This window comes from Saimiri boliviensis, chromosome 17 (genome assembly GCF_048565385.1).
Source record: "Saimiri boliviensis isolate mSaiBol1 chromosome 17, mSaiBol1.pri, whole genome shotgun sequence".
Taxonomy (NCBI): Eukaryota; Metazoa; Chordata; class Mammalia; order Primates; family Cebidae; genus Saimiri; species Saimiri boliviensis.
In genome coordinates, this window is record NC_133465.1 from 48182217 (window position 1) to 48202889 (window position 20673).

The 20673-nt window shown below is 42.0% G+C and overlaps 1 protein-coding gene across 6 annotated transcripts in view; it reads right to left on the minus strand.

The window, feature by feature from the left end:
- The window catches only part of EZH1 (enhancer of zeste 1 polycomb repressive complex 2 subunit), a 54518-nt gene that overhangs the window by 24991 nt on the left and 8854 nt on the right, over positions 1–20673 (minus strand). For 3 of the 6 annotated variants that reach the window (XM_010330595.3, XM_074388745.1, XM_010330594.2), the window contains exons 2-10: positions 15834–15924; positions 13929–14049; positions 13062–13190; positions 10168–10287; positions 7894–8014; positions 6304–6480; positions 5089–5191; positions 4441–4604; positions 3966–4057 (exon numbers count right to left, since the gene is read on the minus strand). In XM_010330595.3, the coding sequence (XP_010328897.1) occupies positions 3966–4057; positions 4441–4604; positions 5089–5191; positions 6304–6480; positions 7894–8014; positions 10168–10287; positions 13062–13190; positions 13929–14049; positions 15834–15838 (1032 nt within the window). In that variant the 5' untranslated portion in view covers positions 15839–15924. Of the gene's footprint in view, positions 1–3965; positions 4058–4440; positions 4605–5088; positions 5192–6303; positions 6481–7893; positions 8015–10167; positions 10288–13061; positions 13191–13928; positions 14050–15833; positions 15925–18887; positions 19058–20673 lie in introns of all 6 variants that reach the window. The other 3 variants (XM_074388744.1, XM_010330596.2, XM_010330597.2) reach the window with 3 other exon arrangements.

Genomic DNA, 20673 nt, shown 5'->3' on the forward strand with positions numbered 1-20673 from the left:
TGACACCACGAAAAAAAACAACAGATGAATCCAGGATGTGGGTCATCCTATGAGACAACCAGCCTAGAACTTTTAAAAAGATTTAAAAAGTGATAGAATTATTTGAGATTAAAGACAAGTAAAAAGACATAATAAGGCCGGGCACAGTGGGTCATGCCTGTAATCCCAGCACTTTGGGAGGCTGAGGCAGGCAGATCACCTGAGGTCAGGAATTCGAGACCAGCCTGACCAACATGATGAAACCCCATCTCCATTAAAAATACAAAAATTAGCCAGGTGTCTTGGTGCATGCCTGTAATCCCAGCTACTCTGGATGCTGAGGCAGGAGAATCGTTTGAACCTGGGGGGCGGAGGCTTCAGTGAGTCGGGATCGCACCATTGCATTCCATTTTTTTTGGAATTGAATTTCGACAAGAGAGAAAGAGATATAATAACCAAATATGATACCTGAGTGGATGATCCTGGTTTGGAAACAAAACAAAAGACAAAAATAGCGATTCTTAGTACAGCTAAAAAAATTTAAATATATTAATAGAATGAATAGTATACTATATAATTCTTGTTAATTGTCCAATGTGTAATAATGTGCTTATGTAAGATAATGTTGTTATGCTGAAACATTTACCAAATGAGCATCACAATGTCTGCAACTTATTATCAAATGGTTCAGCAAAAGATATACATACATAATATATGGAAAAAGCAGATATAGAAAAAAATGTAATCAAATCCAGGAAGAAGATATCTTTCAACTTCTCTGTGTGACTGAAAATGTTCTTTTTTTTCCCCCTCCTTTGAGACAGAGTTTTGCTCTTGTCACACAGGCTAAAGTGCAGTGGTGCAATCTTGGCTCACTGTAACCTCCGCCTCCTGGGTTCAAGTGATTCTCCTGCCTCAGCCTCCTGAGTAGCTGAGATTACAGGCATGCGCCACCATGCCCGGCTAAGTTTGTATTTTTAGTAAAGATGGGGTTTCTCCATGTTGGTCAGGTTGGTCTCAAACTCCCGACCTCAGGTGATCTGCCCACCTCGGCCTCCCAAAGTGCTGGGATTACATGCATGAGCCACTGCACCCAGACCTCATAATGTTCTTAACAAACAGTTGGGAGAAACTAGTCCAACATTATATTTAAATATGTACTCAAACCTAAAAAGCAATGAAAGAAAAACTGTGCATACATTATCTCTGTAAGCTAAACATACATACATTTCAGGCATTGGCAGTATCTTTGTAATACATGTACAGGGTATCAGAGTGACTCCTATGAGAAGGGCAATGCCCTTTTGACTTATATAAATGCTGGTATGTTTTCAAAGCATGGTGTATGTATGTATGTATGTGTATGTATGTATGTATGTATGTATGTGTGTGTGTGTGTGTGTTTATATATATATATAGGAGTTTTTTTGTTTTTTGTTTTTTAAGAGACGAGGTCTTGCCATGTTGCCCAGGCTGGAGTGCAGTGGCTATTGACAGGCACGATCCCACTACTGATCAGCACAGGAGTTTTGACCTGCTCTGTTTCCAACCTGGGCCGGTTCACCCTTCCTTAAGCAACCTAGTGGTCCCCAACTCCTGAAAGGTCACCGTATGCTGAACTTAGTGCAAACACCTAATTGGCATAGCACACTACAGCCCAGAACTGCTGGACTCAAGCGATCCTCCCACCTCAGCCTCCCGAGTAGCTGGGACTACAGGCACGCGCCACTGCTCCTGGTATATTTTTTAAAGCGTGGAGTAATTTCATTTTATTCTTAATATTTTTTGAGATGGAGTTTTGCTGTCTCACTCAGGCTGGAGTGCAGTGGGGCGATCTCAGCTCACTGTAGCCTCCACCTCCTGGTTTCAAGCAATTCTCCTGACTCAGCCTCCCAAGTAGCTGGGACTACAGGCATGCACCACCACACCCAGCTAATTTTGTATTTTTAGTGGAGACAGGGTTTCACCATGTTGACCAGGCTGGTCACCTGCCTCGGCCTCCCATAGCACTGGGATTACAGGCGTGAGCTACCACACGTGGCCAAAAATCATGGAGTAATTGTTTTTTGCTTTTTTTTTTTGAGATGGAGTCTCACTCTGTCGCCCAGGCTGGAATGCAGTGGCATGAACTAAGCTCACTGCAACCTCTACCTCCCAGGTTCAAGCAATTATTTGCCTTAGCCTCCTGAGTAGCTGGGATAACAGGCATGCACCACCACGCCCGGCTAATTTTTGTATTTTTAGTAGAGATGGGATTTCACCATCTTGGCCAGCCTGGTCTTGAACTGATGACCTTGTGAACTACCCGCCTTGGCATCCCAAAGTGCTGGGATTACAGGCGTGAACCCCACCACGCCCAGCCAACATGGCATAATTTTAAAAGTATGACCTGTGGAGTTAGACCAGGGCTTGAATTTCATCACTGCCACACCACTGACTTATCAACAAACTTTAGGCAAAATATATTAACTTCTGTAATCCATAGTTTCCTCTACCTCATGATACTGTTATAGGATGAAAATAAGACAAGGTATGTTAAGGGCCTACCATGGTACTTGGCACATAGGAAGAAGTCCATACACATTAGAGAAAAAATAAACCCAATAAAAATTCTTTTGCTTTACGGGCCGGGCACAGTGGCTTAAGCCTGTAATCCCAGCACTTTGGGAGGCCGAGGCAGGTGGATCACGAGGTCAAGAGATCGAGACCATCCTGGTCAACATGGTGAAACCCCGTCTCTACTAAAAATACAAAAAAAATTAGCTGGGCATGGTGGCACGTGCCTGTAATCCCAGCTACTCAGGAGGCTGAGGCAGGAGAATTGCCTGAACCCAGGAGGCGGAAGTTGTGGTGAGCCGAGATCGCGCCATTGCACACCAGCCTGGGTAACAAGAGCAAAACTCCATCTCAAAAAAAAAAAAAAATTCTTTTGCTTTTACAATTTGACCCATTTTCCACAGGCATCCCCAATAGCATTCTCTACCATCTTTCCATCTATTATCCCACTGAAGATGGTTCCAAAAGCACTTGGCTACCTATATAATTTTAATAGGTAGCAGAAATTTTATCAAGGTATTTTATTCATCGCCTAGGCTCATCCTGTTATGTAGAGAGCCAAACTGTGTCTTTGGCAAGTCCAGCTGATCTATTTCTTTCTAGCTCTCAGTATACTGCCTCCCTGCAGCTATGCCAGACCATTTATGCTGCTTCATAAGGTCTGCCCATCAGGGAAGAGTCCATCTGGTTGATCACAACAAGACATCAGCATCGTCACATGCTATTCCTCTCATAGTTACATGCATTTTAAGAAGACAGCAGGTCGAGCGCGGTGGCTCAAGCCTGTAATCCCAGCACTTTGGGAGGCCGAGGCGGGTGGATCACGAGGTCAAGAGATCGAGACCATCCTGGTCAACATGGTGAAACCCCGTCTCTACTAAAAATACAAAAAAATTAGCTGGGCATGGTGGCGCGTGCCTGTAATCCCAGCTACTCAGGTGGCTGAGGCAGGAGAATTGCATGAACCCAGGAGGCGGAGGTTGCGGTGAGCCGAGATCGCGCCATTGCACTCCAGCCTGGGTAACAAGAGTGAAACTCCGTCTCAAAAAAAAAAAGAAGACAGCAAAGAAACTAGAGTGCGTACCCACCCCCCCAGCACATACTTTGCTCCAATTCTAACAATACGGTTTTAGGCTCTGAAATCTAAGCAGAGAGTACTTAGCACAGGCAAGCCTTTAATGATCTTTGAATCTGCACTCCATCAGACTAACTTTAGGGTCCTATCATGTCTGGGGAGTTCCTTAAGAGCAGTCCCACAGTAACTGGGGAGCTCCTTAAGAGCAAAAGCCATGTTTTATTTGTGCTATATGACCCCCAGAGTACTATGTACTGGCTCACTTGGCTTGTGTTCCCAGAGGCAGAAAGTTGAGGACCATTTCCTGCTCAATCTTCAACAAAGTTAACAATGCCAGAACAGCTTAAGAACATACCAGCAAAAGGAAGCAGTCTGTGCCACATGGTTCTGGTTCAATCTTGATTTCTTTATTCTTGCGTTTATATACATTAGGGGTGGCATGAAAAGCTGGAAAACAAAAACTGTCTTGTTTCCAGTGGTCCATCCACTTGACAAGATGGGGAGGAAGAAAATTGAATTAGGGAGCTATTTTAAGAGTCAGAATTCGATATAAACAGGTACCATCAGGGTGCATAAAATGTAGTAATTTCTGACATCAACACAATGCTTTCAAAGCTAGGAGGTACTGAGGAACAGATATGTTGCTAGTTAGTCTGTCCCTATCATGCAAAGCATGTTGCACTATCATTGAACAAGGGAAAGTAGAACTGGCCCTTTATAAAACATTAGCTCAGAAGCCAGGAACTCTATACGAAACAGAACAAAGAGAAGGAAACGATGGCTGGGGATGGAAGAGAGGAGAGCATTTCAAACAGAGTAGCCCCACTCACGGTGAAGGAAGCAGTCGTATTTAAAGCAGCGCCGGCAAAAAAGTGTGTGGAAGGAGTGCAGAGATTGCTCCCGCTGCACAGACTTGGCATTGGGGCCATCGATGTTGGGTGTGCACTGAGGGGGAAGTGCATTGGGGTCTGACATCTCTGTTAGCTCTCGATACCTATTTAAGAAAAGAGAGATGAGAGTTCCTCCGAGGGACTGCCTCCACCAAGGAAATACAGACTGGGTACTGACAGTAGCCTACCTACGGTCTGCTAAGGGAAGATGGGTGTTTTTTATAGGTCTGGTTGATAAGAGAATGGTAGATAACAAAAGTGGTGTACCATTGTAATTATGCTGGGTTGGGCAAATGTTGGAAAATAAAGGGAGGGAAAGATTTGATAAGATGGTGCTGGTGTAACTCTCCAGAAAAGTGGCAGAGTAAAAGTTCTCTGGTCAGACTTACTCAAAAGCCAGTATACAATGACCCTTAATATAGCAAAGGGGCATTTAGATGTAATTGAGTAAGCAAGAAATAATCAAAGTATGGGCAAATCATAATGCACTTACCATAAACAAAGTTTTTTACTAACCAAAAATTAGCAGGGAATAAAGGTTTTATCTAAGCACTCGGTATACAGCCTAAGTGGGACAGCTTTCCCTACCTCTCCTTCATGTCATCTGGGACACCATTCTCAGGGAACATTGAGGCAATTGCACTGAAGATCATGTCATTGGGGAACTGTTTCTTGGAACTCTTTTTGTTGCCTAAATTGAAAATGATAAAAAGTGCCTGAGTGTGATTATCAGAACATGCAAACAAAGCTGTGTGATCTTTTTTCCCTTTGTCATAGCATTTTGATTAAAGCTGCTTTGTTAACCTAACCACTGATTGTTTGGAGTTACATAAACATCAGTGCTATCTGGGCTTAACTGATACAGGCTACAAGTAAATGATACAGGCTACAAGTAAATAAGGAAGTTAGAGTCTACATATTAACAATAAAATCCGCAGTCCCAATTAGAATCTGGATATGAGGTGGCTCACACCTGTAATCCCAGTCAGTACTTTGGGAGGCCGAGGGGAGTGAATCACTTGAGGCCAGGAGTCTGAGACCAGCCTGGCCAGCATGGTGAAACCCCAACTCTACTAAAAATACAAAACTTAGCTGGGCATGTTGGTGCATGCCTGTAGTCCCAGTTACTTGGAAGGCTGACGCACAAGAATCATTTGAACTGGGGAGGCAGAGGTTGCAGTGACCCGAGATTGTGCCACTGCACTCCACCCTGGGTGACAGAGCAAGACTCTGTCTCAAAAAAATAATAAATAATAAATTTAAAAAATAAAAATAAGAATTTGGAAGCGAAAAGAGTGTTCATGGAGAGATCTGAACATAGAAGAATCTTATCATAAAGTAGATGCTGAAGAACTGACTGATACTATAATTATAATATAGTAAGAGAAAATACACTATGTCCCTGGACATATAGTATAATTAAATAACATAGAGTATAATTAAACTATTAAATTTTAAATTAATTAAACATTAGTGACATGGAAAAGTGTTCATAAGAGTAAAAAGGGATACAAAATTGAATATATATATATATATATATATATATATATATATGCATGATCCCCATTTCACATAACACATATAATTAGAAATGAATAACAATGATTATTCTATCAGTTCTGCTGCTTTATTCTTCACCTAAGTCACAGCTATCTGAAGCTATCAGTTAATGATCGTTGTCTCCTTTTAAGTAAACCAACAAGAAGCACCAGCAGCCTTTAATAGGCAACAAACCTTTCCATTCTTCCTTCTTCCCTATCACCATCACTTTAAAAACAGAATAAGGGAGCCCATGCTATATACCTTCAATAGCATGTCGCTTTCTCTTTCTTGTTACTGGCAGATCTTCTTTGCTGTCATCCTGCTTTCCATCTGAGGTATCATTGTGCCCTTCCTCCTCCTCATCTGAGTACTGATTCAGGGCATCTACCAACTCCAGAAAAACAGCATCACTAATCAGGACAGATCCAGGGATCATCTCTGAAGCAAAAGGATTAGAAGGATGAGCAGTGATCACTTTGCATTCCATGAGTCCTCCTAGGCAGGTTTTCTTGTACTCACTCCAGAGGCCCAGATAAGTAACAGGTGTACATTTTTATATGGGATTTCTGGAAGTTACAGTCATTTGACTGGCTCCTACACATGCAATGGTTCAGCTGGCTAGAGTAAGAATACAGTTATAGGCTTTTTTCTTACTGAAGAACTTCACATCTCAGTGACAAGTCAACTCTGAATTTACGGTTCAAAATCTCACAAAAGTGTCAAACAATCTCCAGTAGGGCAAAGAAAAAGAAAACAAAATGAAAATTCTCTTGGCTTTGCAGCTGATGGGTCAGTAATGACATCTCTAAATCAAAAGACAGCACTTTTTCCTAAAATTGTACTTTATGGAGATCTACTACAATATAAGTTTTGAACACCAGGAGGCGCTGAGGACAAATAATGTAGTTCAACAGCATCACAACAGCCCCCACAATTGTCAAAACAGCAGGTGATGCTGTTGGTTTACAAATTGATGGGGAGTCTCTCCTTCCATTTCTTAGACATGAACAGACTTTTCTAGAATTACAACTAAATCCAAACAATTTGCTTTTAGGAAATTCAGATTATTAAAACCAACTTCTGGGAGATCCAGGGGATACCTGGATCAAAGAAATATGACGGAGAGGCTCGTTACCATTCTCAGAGAAAGAGAAAGAACAAAACGGTCTTGGATGTACTTATGGAAAACTCCTAAGTTCTAAGATTAAACTTATTTATATAATAAACTTTCTCTCCAGCCACTGATTACTATATAATCCTTTCATGCCCCAACTCCATTTAAAATTTAACTAGAGTACTTTAAATAATTTTTATTTCTGTTTCTGCTGCTGGAATCAGCAATAACTAGGGTAATAAAAAACAAAAAGCAAAAAAGGAAATAATCAAAATACTAGGGTATTTTGGGCCAGGCTGGTGGCTCACGCCTGTAATCCCACAGCTTTGGGAGGCCAACGTGGGAAGACTGCTTGAGGCCAGGAGTTTAAGACCAGCCTGGGCAATGTGGTAAGACTCCATTTCTACAAAAAAATTTAAAATTTAGCCAGGTGTGGTGGAGTATGCCTGTAGTCCCAGCCACCCAGGAGGCTGAAGCAGGAAAATCACTTAAGCCTAGGAGGTCAAGTCTACAATGAGCTATGATTGTGCCACTGTCTTCCAGCTTGGGTGACCAAGTGAGACCCTGTCTCTAAAAAAATAAAAATAAAAAAATTAACTCCCAGCCATGTGATGACATTGAAATATTCTTTAGTGCGTACTCCATGGGACAGAAGATAAAAGCAAAATGGCAAGATGATGAGGTGCCAAAGAGGACTGATTTTAACAAAATTTTCTCCCAGAGTTCAGCACCACTACCTTCTTCACCATGGACTTTCCCATCGTAGTTATTGATCAGCTCCTCAATAAAAGTCTCATCTTCTTCTTTCACTTCATCTCCCATGTAGGGAATATTGCACAAAACCGTTTCATCTTCTACCTGAAATCAAATCGGATGTAATTCATTCCATGAAGCCACGATGCAGCTCCTCTTTCCTATTTAGTAGAATCTTTGCTGAGCTTTGTTTGCTGCTTGAGTCTCCTAAAAAATGCCTTTGTTCAAAAGTTTTCTGAATTGAACTGTCCATTTTGTTTTGCCAAAACAATCTCAAATGGGGCTGGGAGCAGTGGCTCACACCTGTAATCCAAGCACTTTGGGAGGCCAAGACAGGTGGATCACAAGGTCAGGAGATGGAGACCATCCTGGCGAACACAGTGAAACCTCGCCTCCACTAAAATACAAAAAATTACTCAGGTGTGGTGGCATGCAACTATAGTCCCAGCTACTCAGGAGGCTGAGGCAGGGGAATCGCTTGAACCCAGGAGGCGGAGACTGCAGTGAGCCGAGATCACACCACTGCACTCCAGCCTGGCATCGGAGCAAGACTCCATCTCCAAAACAACAAACAAACAAACAAACAAACAAAAACTCAAATGGTAGGAGTAATGTCACGCTTAGAAAAAAAGTTCTGTTTGGTTGATAATATTAACTACCAAATGTTTAGCTTGATAGTCACAATGATATTTTCACCAACACCGAGAATTTGACAGCATATTTTTTGCAGTGCTTTCATCTATAATCTTATTTTATTCAGTAAACATCTTTATGAAATAGGTACAAACATCACCCAAACAACAGTGTAAAAAGTTTCTAACTGTTTTCATAAGTAGAGAGATAAATGGATAAATAAAAATGAAAGCTTCTGCTGGTCGCAGTGGCTCACGCCTGTAATCCCAGCACTTTGGGAGGCCGAGGCAGGCGGATCACAAGGTAAATAGATCGAGACCATCCTAGCCAACATGGTGAAATACTGTCTTTACTAAAAAAAATACAAAAATTAGCTGATCATGGTGGCACACGCCTGTAGTCCCAGCTACTCAGGAGGCTGAGGCAGGAGAACTGCTTGAACTCGGGAGGCGGAGGTTGCAGTGAGCCGAGATCCCACCACTGCACTCCAGCCTGGTGCCTGGTGACAGAGCAAGATTCTGTCTCAAAGAAAAAAAAGAAAGAAAGCTTCTCAGATTATAATCTGCAATTTAACTACAAAATAAACTGGGCAACCATAAGGCTGATGGGTAGCCTATAAAACAGACTAAGATTCTCCCATAATAAAAAAAAATTATGATTATAACTCATGCCAATCACACTCAATGAGAATTTAAGGTCAACTGCAGCCCAGGCTATGGATATTTTCTGGCAATAAACAATAGTAAATAATTTTGAAGGAATGGGGTGCTCAGCAGAGAATACAGTCATTCTAAAACCCCCGAGTAGCAAGTAAAATTATTCTGAAGTTTTATCCTAAGAGATGATTCCCTTCTATAAACCTGGACCTCATTCCAACCAGTAGTACTGCTATCTGTCACCGGGCAGATGACAAGCAATGGCAGTATTTAGAGAGGACTGATTATCAAAACCACAAATAATCCTAGTAGGAGTCAGCACAAAGGTCCAAATGAAAAGACTATGTACACAACTGTTGTTTCAGTTGTTTTTGTAGCATCCTGCATTTAGAGAATTCAGAAAGGATTACTCCATCGACACAGCAGACAACCTGCTCAAGCCTCAAGAGTCTGATTTAGGCTGCATTTAACTGTACATAATATTGGGCCAAGATAGTAAGAGAAAATTGAAGTCTTGCCCAATCTTATTCATTTAAAAAAGAACCAGCATCTGCGGGGCAAGGTGGCTCATGCCTGTAATCCCAGCATTTTGGGAGGCACCTGTAATTTCAGCTAGTCAGGAGGCTGAGGCAGGAGAATCACTTGATCCCAGGAGGTGGAGGTTGCAGTGAGCCGAGATCGCACCATTGCACTCCAGCCTGGGGGATAAAGCAAGACTCCATCTCAAAAAAAAAAAAAAAAAAAAACCAGCATCAATTCCAAAATACACATCAGAGAGCATAAAATCTGACAGGTTAGAACAACTTGCAATATATGCTGTTTAGAATAAATAACTACAATCTTGTTCTGCCCTGCATGTCCAAGCTTTGTTAAGTACTTGGACAATCTTTAACTTAAGAGGAGCTCTGGCATATCAACATAAGATAATCATACAGTTTAAATAACCACCACAGTGCTTTCAATACATACCATAAAGTTCTGCTGGAGAGGGGACCAGGAATACATGATGGGAACCAATGCAACTGTGTTCAGTGACCTCATTAACATATGTTGGCTTGCAAATCCAGGGAAAATGCTCTCTATGGTACACTGAAATACAAGCAACGACATGGAGAGGGAAAGATGGGCATATAACCCAAGAGAGAAATGTAATTTCCTTCCAAAATTGGCCGGGCACAGTGGCTCACGCCTGTAATCCCAGCACTTTAGGAGGCCAAGACAGGCAGATCACTTGAGGTCAGTTCAAGACCAGCCAGGCCAACATGGTAAAACCGCATCTCTACAAAAATATAATACAAAAATTAGCTGGGCGTGGTGGTGCACACCCGTAATCCCAGCTACTTGGGAGGCTGAAGCATGAGAATCACTTGAACCTGGGAGGTGGAGGTTGAGTGAGCCACTATACTCCAGCCTGGGCGACAAAGCCAGACCCTGTCTTAAGAAAAAAAAAAGAAAGAAAAAAATGATCCTAGTAGCCTTTAGTTCTTACAAATTAATACATTAAAATTTAAAAATTCAGATGGCATTTAAAATTATTAAAAAAACTTTAAACAAATTAATAAATTGAGGGTTTTATAACATCATCTCCTAAAAGGAATCCCTCGACTGCAAACTTGTGGAAAGCAGGAACTCTTTTTTTTGAGACAGGATCTCACTCTGTTGCCCAGGCTGAGCGCAGCTGCACAATCGCAGCTCACTGTAGCCTCTATATCCCAGGCTCAAGCCATCCTCCCACCCTCAGCCTCCTGAGTAGCTGGGACTACAGGCATGTACTACTACATCCAGCTAATTGTTTTTCTTTTTGTAACGACAGAGTCTCGCTATGTTGACAACACTGGTCTCCAACTCCTGGACTCAAGCAATCATCCTGCCTCGGCCTCTCAAAGTGCTGAGATTACAGTTGTGAGCCACTATGCCTGGACAAAAGCAGGGACTCCTATTCACCTTTGTATCCTCTATAGAGTTCAGCACAGTACTTCCCATACTCAACTGATGTTTACTTCAACTCAAACTGTTGGTCTCTCCTTGAGTTGTACACAACAGTAAAGAGCCTCTAAAAGTCCTAAGAGATGAAGAAGTTTTCTGAAGACCTAAACTTTAGGACAGTGGACATCAACTTAGCTGCATAGGTGATAAGAGATAGTACATGGAGAAGCAAAGTGGTATAGAAATTCTAGTAACACTCTGCTTTAGCAAAGATATTTGCCCTCAATACACTATTTGCTTTTTTTAATTTTTTTTTTTAAGAGACAGAGTCTCACCCTGTCACCCAGGCTGGAGATCACAGCTTACTGTAGCCTCAAACTCCTGGATTCAAGTGGTTCTCCCCACTCAGCCTCCTGAGTAGCTGGGATTATAGGCATGCACTACCATGCCTAGATAATATTTACTTTTTATATTTTAAAAATATTATCTATTTCCCAGGTGTTGAAGGTTGCAGTAAGCTATGATCATGCCACTATACTCCAGTCTGGGTGACACAGTGAGATCTTATCTCTAAATAATAATAATAATAATTTCTTTCCAGAAAGTTTCTTTTTTTTTTCTTTCAGAGACGGTGTTTCACTCGTCACCCAGGCTGGAGTGCAACGGCACAATCTTGGCTCACGGCAACCTCCACCTACTGATTCAAGCAATTCTCATGCCTCAGCCACCCTAGTAGCTAGGATAGAAGTGCACCACACGCCTGGCTAATTTTTTTGTATTATTAGTAGAGATGGGGTTTCACCATGTTGGCCAGGCTGGTCTCAAACTCCTGAGGTGATCCACACACCACAACCTCCCAAAGTGCTGGGATTATAGCCATGAGCCACCATGTCCAGTCAAAGTTTCTTAACTGGAACACTCTTTTATTATTTATTTATTTGAGACAGAGTTTCACTCTTTCTCCCAGGCTGGAGTGCAGTGGTGTGATCTCACTGCAACTTCTGCTTCCTAGGTTCAAGAGATTCTCAGGCCTAAGCCTCCCAAGTAGCTGGGATTATAGGTGTGCACCACCATACCTGGCTAACTTTTGTATTTTTAGGAGAAACGGTATTTCACTATGTTGGCCAGGCTGGTTTCTAACTCCTAGCCTCAAGTGATCTTGCCATCTTAGCCTCCCAAAGTGCTGGGATTATAGTTGTGAGACATTGCACCTGGCCCCAAGATTACTCTTGGAGCTGCAGATTTACTATCTTAATTATTCAAAGTTGACTAAAATAGCTGTATCTGTTAACCTTACTTATTTATTTTCTTTCCTTTGTTTTCATGCATGTTGCAGGGAATTTTTTGTTTTTGTTTTTAGAGACAGGGTCTTGCTCTGTCACCCAGCCTGGAGTGTTGTGGTATAATAATAGTTTATTTCAACTTTGAACTTCTGGGCTCAAGCAATCCTTCCGCCTTAGCCTCCCAAGTAGCTGGGACTACATGTGCACACCACCATGTCTGGCTAATATTTTTTAAAAAATTTAGAGACAGGGTCTATGTTGCCCAGGCTGATCTCAAACTCCTTACCTCAAGCAATCTTCTCGCCTCAGCCTCCCAAATAGCTGGGAGTACTGGTGTAAGCCACCAAACCTTGTCTTACTTATTCCATCACAAATATAGGAAAAAGTTGGGCTGGGCTCGGTGGCTCATGCCTGTAGTCCCAGCACTTTGGGAGGCCAAGGCGGGTGGATCACCTGAGGTCAGGAGTTTGAGACCAGCCTGGCCAACACTGGGAAACCCTGTCTCTATAAAAAAATAAAAATAAAAAGAAGAAGAAAATTAAGAAGGAAAAAAAAAAAAAAATATATATATATATATATATATATATATATATATATGAAAAAGCTTTAAGCCCACAGAAGAGAGGAAGACTGAGCTTAAACTTCCCAAAGTACCTTTTTGAGAAAAGGGTGTCCACTCACAGGCTTCATCGACTGAACAGGTTGGACACGAAGCTTCTTCCATTCTTCATTGAGGATCTGGGTTTTTTCTTGAACCTTGGCAAAATTTGCCACATACAGAGCCTAGTAAAGTCATGGGAAAGATTAAGATATACCGTGATTTAATTAACTGATTAAATTTTTTTTGAGATAGAGTCTCATTCTGTTGCCCAGGCTGGAGAGTAGTGGCAGCTGACCACAACCTCTGCCTCCCAGGTTCAAGTGATTCTCCTGCCTCAGCCTCCCAAGCAGCTGGGATTACAGGCAAACTCCACCACACCCAGGTAATTTTTGTATTTTTGGTAGAGATGGGGTTTCACCATATTGGCCAGGCTGGTTTCAAACTGCTGGCCTCAAGTGATCTGCCCGTCTCAGCCTCCCAAAGTGCTGGGATTACAGGCATTAACCACTGTGCCTGGATTTTTTTTTTTTTTTTGAGACGGAGTCCTGCTCTATCACCCAGGCTGGAGTGCAGTGACATCACCTCGGCTCACTGCAATCTCCACCTCTTGGGTTCAAGCAATTCTCCTGCCTCAGACTCCTGAGTAGCTGGGATTACAGGTGTGTGACACAAGGCCTGGCTCATTTTTGTATTTTTAGTAGAGACAGGTTTTGCCATGTTGGCCAGGCTGGTCTCAAACTCCTGACCCCAGGTGATCTACCTGCCTCAGCCTCCCAAAGTGCTGGGATTACAAGTGTAAGCCACCATGCCCAGCCCTGTTAAGATTTCAAAACAAAAGTTAAAAAAAAATTCCAACTCCTTTACATTGGATCAGTATATTGAAATATATAAACTTTCACTTGGGAATTATTTTTTTTTACCTTTGCACCCATATTTGCCTGAAGTCGTTTAAGTTGTCGAAGTCGCATGTATTCAGATTTCACTTTTCTTTTCCAGTAAGTGATACATTTGGAGGTTGGGGGATTTGGTATTTCCATCTTGCTGTAATCAAAAAGAGACAGAGATGAGAAATGGCATTTTACTGCCTGGGAATGAAGCACTCCTCAAATAAAAAAAAATGGTCAATTGTGCTTTCATTCTCATTAAACTTACTCATAAAAATATAAATTTTTTTTTTTTTTTTTTTGAGACGGAGTTTCGCTCTTGTTACCCAGGCTGGAGTGCAATGGCGCGATATCGGCTCACCGCAACCTCCGCCTCCTGGGTTCAGGCAATTCTCCTGCCTCAGCCTCCTGAGTAGCTGGGATTACAGGCACGCGCCACCATGTCCAGCTAATTTTTTGTATTTTTAGTAGAGACGGGGTTTCACCATGTTGACCAGGATGGTCTCGATCTCTTGACCTTATGATCCACCCGCCTCGGCCTCCCAAAGTGCTGGGATTACAGGCTTGAGCCACCGCGCCCGGCAAAATATAAATTTAATGAACTCAAATGTGTGCGTTCAACAGAAAGTTTCAATTTTAAAAAAAGAGGCTAGGCATTATGGCTTACACCTGTAATCCCAACACTTGGAGGCTGAGGTGGGAGCACAACTTGAGCCCAGGGGTTTGGGCCCAGCTTGGGCAACATGGTGAAACACTGTCTCTACAGAAAATATAAAAATTAGTCAGGTGTGTTGGCAAGCACCTGTAGTCCCAGCTACTCAGAGGCTGATGTGGGAGGATTGCTTGAGCCCAGGAGGTCAGGGCTGCAGTGAGTGAGCCATGACCATGCTACTGTACTCCAGCTGGGGTGGCAGAGTGAGACTTTGTCTCAAAAAACAAAACCAAACAAAACAAAACACAACAAGGCCAGGCACCGTGGATCACACCTGTAATCCCAGCACTTTGGGAGGCCAAGGTGGATCACAAGGTAGGGAGTTCAAGACCAGCCTGCCCAAGATGCTGAAACCCTGTCTGTACTAAAAATACAAAAATTAGCTGGGCGTGGTGGTGTGCACCTGAGTGAAGAGGTGGGATCTCGGCCCACTGCAACTGAGCAAGGCTCCATCTCAAAAAACAAAACAAAACAAAACAAAACCCCAAAACAACAACAATAAAATTTCACATTAGCAATTTCTGGTCCAGTTATCAAAAAGCTTAGCCTTTGTCCTCCTGTGGTAACTTGTTTTTAATTTAGCACTCAGGAAGTTCTCCCACAGGTACTAGGAACTTGGATTACTTCCAAGAAAATGGAACTCTTGTCTTTCTTTTTTTTTTTTTGAGACAGAGTCTTGCTCTTTTGCCAGGCTGCATGCAGTGGCACGATCTCAGCTCACTGCAACCTCCAAGTCCTCGGTTCAAGCAACTCTCCTGCCTCAGCCTCCCGAGTAGCTGGGATTACAGGCGCACGCCACCATGCCCAGCTAATTTTTCTATTTTTAGTAGAGACAGGGTTTCAGCATGATGGCCAGGATGGTCTTGATCTCTTGACCTCATGATCCGCCTGCCTTGGCCTCCCAAAGTGTTGGGATTACAGATGTGAGCCAATGCGCCTGGCCAGAACTCTACTCTTTACTTTGAGTAAGAAGAGTGGTCAGCAAGAACCAACTTGCATCCAAGGGTTTCATGGAAAGACCCACCCATGTTACAAAATCATACTGCCAAATTGCCTATATCTACCACATGCCTAGCAATAAAAGTAGGATATGACAGCAGCGTAATTTTATCTCCAAGTCAGCAGCAAGACATATGAAAATTGATAACAATGCAAATCCCCCCTTTCTTGGTATTTGAATTAAGGCTCAACATTTTAAAGCAGTATGTATTGTAATATACTTTACCTACCTCATAGAACACAAGGGGAAGTACTGGGTTTTGTGGTGTGCCTCTGTTCTTCAGGAGAATGGCAAGACACAACAGCAGAACAGGTGTCCAGCTTTTCAAAACAGAATAGACAGTGGTTCCATCAAGTTGCTGTGGCAAGTTAGACCCTGACACCCTCAGTAGGATTTTCCCCAAAGGCAGGAAAACTTAAAGGTCTCTCCTACACTATTTTTGCATGTCTAAGTTAGGTCTCAATAATACTTGATGCCATTGGGAAGAGGCCTTTACTTTACTAAATTCTATTTTCCCATGATGCTTTTTTTCCTTTTTTGAGACAGATTTGTTGCCCAATCTGGAGTGTAGTGGCACGATCTCGGCTCACTGCAACTTCTGCCTCCTGGGTTCAAGCGATTCTCCTGCCTCAGCCTCCCAAGTAGCTGGGATTACAGGCACACACCAGAATACTCAGCCAATTTTTTTTGTATTTGTGGTAGAGACGAGGTTTCACCATGTTGGCCAGGCTGGTCTCGAACTCCTGATCTCAAGTGATCCACCCGCCTCGGCCTCTCAAAGTGCTGGGATTACAGGTGTCACAGGTGTGTGCCATGGCATCCAGCCCATAATGCTTTTCTGAAACAATTTCTAGGCTCAGCCAACAGGGCTGTCAATTATTTTAGAGAAAGAACAAACACTAAATACATGTGAAAATTCAATAAAATCCACAGGAGGATGCTTTTACTCTATAACTACCTGCGTGTCTTAGATAACTAGTTCTATTTAACATTAAAAAATTTTAAAAACATTACAAGGAGCTGGCCAGGCACGGTGGCTCATGCCTGTAAACCCAGCACTTTGGGAGGTGGAGGTCAGGAGTTCAAGATCAGCCTGGTCAACATGGTGAGCCTAGTCAACATGGTCAAACCCTGTCTCTACTGAAAAAAAAAAAAAAAAAAAAAAAAAAAAAAAAATTATCCAGGCATAGTGGTGTGCGCCTGTAATCCCAGCTCCTTCGGAGGCTGAAGCAGGAGAACTGCTTGAACCCAGGAGACAGAGGTTGCAGTGAGCCGAGATCATGCCATTGCACTCCAGTCTGGGCGACAAGAGTAAGACTCTGCCTCAAACAAAACAAAACAAAACATTGCTAGGAAATACAAAGAGCCAAAATGTGAAACAGAAACTAAAGTTTCACACCCTATTTTAAAAATTTTCCTAAAAATTTTTTTTTTTTCCTGAGGTGAGAGGATCGCTTAAGCCCAGAAGATTGAGGCTGCAGTGAGCCATGATCGCACCACTGCATCCAGCCTGAGCAACAGAGAAAGACCCTGTCTCAAAAGCAAAAACAAAAGGAAAAGAAAATAAAAAGAACTGATCAGGCATTGTGTAGTGGTTCATGCCTGTAATTCCAACACAATGGGAGGCCAAGGCGGGAGGACTGCTAAGAGGCAAGGAGTTTGAGATCAGACTGGCCAACACAGTGAGATCCTATCTGTATATTTTAAAGTTTGTTGTTGTTATCATTTTTTAAAGGAAAAGAGGCTGGGTGCAGTGGCTCACATCTATAATCTCAGCACTTTGGGAGGCCAAGGTGAGATGATAGCTTGCGCTCAGGAGTTTGATACAAGCCTGGGTAACAGTGAGACCTCACTTCTACTTAAATTCAAAAACATCATCTGGGCATGGTAGTGTGTGCCTATAGTTCTACCTACTCAAGAGGCTGACGCAGGAGGATCACTTGAGCCCAGGAGATCAAGGCTGCAGTGAGCTACTGAGATCTCACTACTTCACTCCAGCCTGGGCAACAGAGTGACACCCTGTCTCAAAGAAAAAGAAAAAGAAAATGAAATGATCAGGCCAGGTTCAGTGGCTCATGCCTATAACTCCAACACTTTGGAACTTTGAGACCAGACTGGGCAACAAAGTGAGACACCATCTCTACAGTAAATAAATAAGGCCAGGCATGGTGGCTCACACCTGTAATCCAGCACTGTGAGAGGCCAAGGTGGGTGGATCACCTGAGGTTGGGAGTTTGAGACCAGCCTGACCAACATGGAGAAACCCGGTCTCTACTAAAAATACAAAATTAGCCAGTTGTGGTGGCACATGCCTGTAAATCCCATTACTTGGGAGGCTGAGGCAGAAGAATTGCTTGAAACTGGGAGGCAGAGTCAAAAATATGTATATTTTTTAAATTAAAGAGCTATAGCTGAAATATGATCTATCGACTATCAAGAGATGACAGTTAAACATATCATAATAATACAATGATTAATGGCACCATTTCTAGTTTTACTCAACTGTTTTATTTGGCCAGAGGAATACATACATATACACAAAAATGCCATTAAGTTTTAACCAATCACAATGTAAAGTAAGCCACACTTCCTCCTTCTACAGTTAAAGTGATATTTGACTCTCATTTGTCCACGAGCCAATATTTATCTTACTTGGCTTTTCTATGGGTCTTCAATGTCTCTAAAAGTTTATTTGGCAGTTGGTCAGTCCCCACAGAGTGCATAGAAAGATGAGAATACTATTTGAAACAGACAGATATGATTAAAATAAACGCCTGAAACACAGCCATAAGATGAGTTTTCACAGCAGCTGGATCCTAACCAACAATTATCATTTCAAAGTTTTTAAGAAAGTGAACAAATAAATATCTCAGCATTCACTAGAACAAGCAGATTTGGAGAGATGAATTCATTCATGTTGGGCAAAAAAAATACTTTATAATTCTACTAGATCTATTACTTAGTTGCTTACACACGCAAAACAGCACTTACATTCCACTTAGGTACTTAGTACTTACGACCCTTTCAACATGTTCATTTACACATTGAAGATAAACACCAAAACATATGCTGTTTTGATCAAGAAATTAAAAAATTTATATAATCAAGTCCTATAGCTCTGTAAAATAAACCACCAATAAAAAGTGAGCAGAAATTTGGACAGATATTTCACCAGAAAAGATAACAGGAATGGCAAATGAGCACATAGAAAGTTGTTCCATACCATTAGTCACTGGAAAAATGCAGATGAAAATTACAATGAGGGCCAGGTGCAGTGGCTCACCCGTTTAATCCCAGCACTTTGAGAGTCCGAGATGGGCCTGTAATCCCAGCTACTCAGGAGGCTCAGGCAGGAGAATTGCTTGAACTTGGGAGGCAGAGGTTACGGAGGCAGAGGTTATAGTGAGCCGAGATCATACCACTGTACTCCAGCCTGGGCGACAGAGTGAGACTCTGTCTCAATCAAAAAAAAAAAAAAAAAAAAAGAAAGAAAAATCTGCAGGCAATTCCACCTTTTTTTTTTTTAATTTTTTAAATTTTTTATTTTTTTAACTCAAGTGACTTAAGAATAAGTATAATAATATAATCAATAGTAGTTCATTAACTGTGACAAATGTTACATGTATAGTAATATAAGATGTTATTAATAGGGGAAACTGGATGTGGATTTATAGGAACTCCCTATACTAGCTTTACAATTTTTAAAATAAATCTAAAATCTAGGACAGGCATGGTGGCTGAAGCCTGAAATCCCAACACTTCGGGAGGCCAAGGCAGGTGGATCTCTTGGACCCAGTTGTTTGAGACCAGCCTGGGCAACATGGTGAGACCCCCATTTCTACAAAAAAGACAAAAATGAGTTGAGCGTGGTGGCGTGTGCCTCCAGTCCCAGCTACTTGGGAGGCTGATGTGAGAAGACAGATTAGTTTTTAAGAGACCCAGAGGAAAATGCTGGCTCCTAGGATTTACAATGCTGGTTTAATTTTTTAAAATTTTTAATTTTTTAATACTTTTTTTTGAGAAAGGGTCTCGCTGTGCTGACCAGGCTGGAGTGCAATGGCATGATCATAGCTTTCTGTAGCCTCGACCTCCCAGCCTCAAGAGATCCTCTGGTCCCAGCCTCCCTAGTAGCTGGGACTACAAGCACATGCCACCATGCCTGGCTAATTTTTAAAATTTTTAGTGGAGACAAGATCTTGCTATGTTTCCCAGGCTGGACTTGAATTCCTGACATGAAGCAATCCCCCTGCCCTTAGCCTCCCAAAGCATTGAGATTACAGATGTAAGCCACTATGCCCAGCCAGAATGCCGGCTCAGAAGAGTAAAAACAAACTCCCAACAGGCCAGAGCCCTATCTTGACTGGCTCTGTACTATGTCAGCCCAAAGTTTAATCCTGTACTGTATTTAGTGACTGCTTATATCATCCAATAAAAATAGATTTTTTAGTTTATTTTGAATCAGATTATTAGGGTAGGTGAGTTACAGAATAAAACACACCAAAGGTAGTGAACTCAACTACCCATTAAGTAACTCATGACTTTAGGGTGTAGTGTACTCAAGTCCCAACTGATGACTGACTGACAGACTAAAGAGGTAGGGAAGAATCCAATGTGTACACAGTTTGGACATAAAACAAACAAACAAACAAAAAAAAGCGAGGGACTTTCCAGAATGGAGAAGCACAATTCTTTTTTTAACTTTTAACCCTCCCACTCAATCCCAACCTATCTGATATAATTATCTTCACTTTTCTCCACATGTTCTTTTTCTTTTTCTCTTTAGTTTATCCTATGTAGAAATGGACTTAGTGTGTTTTTAGTGTTGCTACCTCAAATCTTTTCTGGGAAGCTACTAGTGAACAGAGTAGAAATAGTGAACAAGGCCAGGTGTAGTGGCTCATGCCTGTAACCCAAGCACTTTGGAGGCCAAGGCGGGCAGATGACCTGAGGTTGGGAGTTCAAAACCAGCCTGACCAACATGGTGAAACCCCATCTTTAAAAAAAGAAAGAAAGAAAGAAATAGTGAACAAAGTGGAAACTTTTCTTTCTCAGACAGAGTCTTGCTTTGT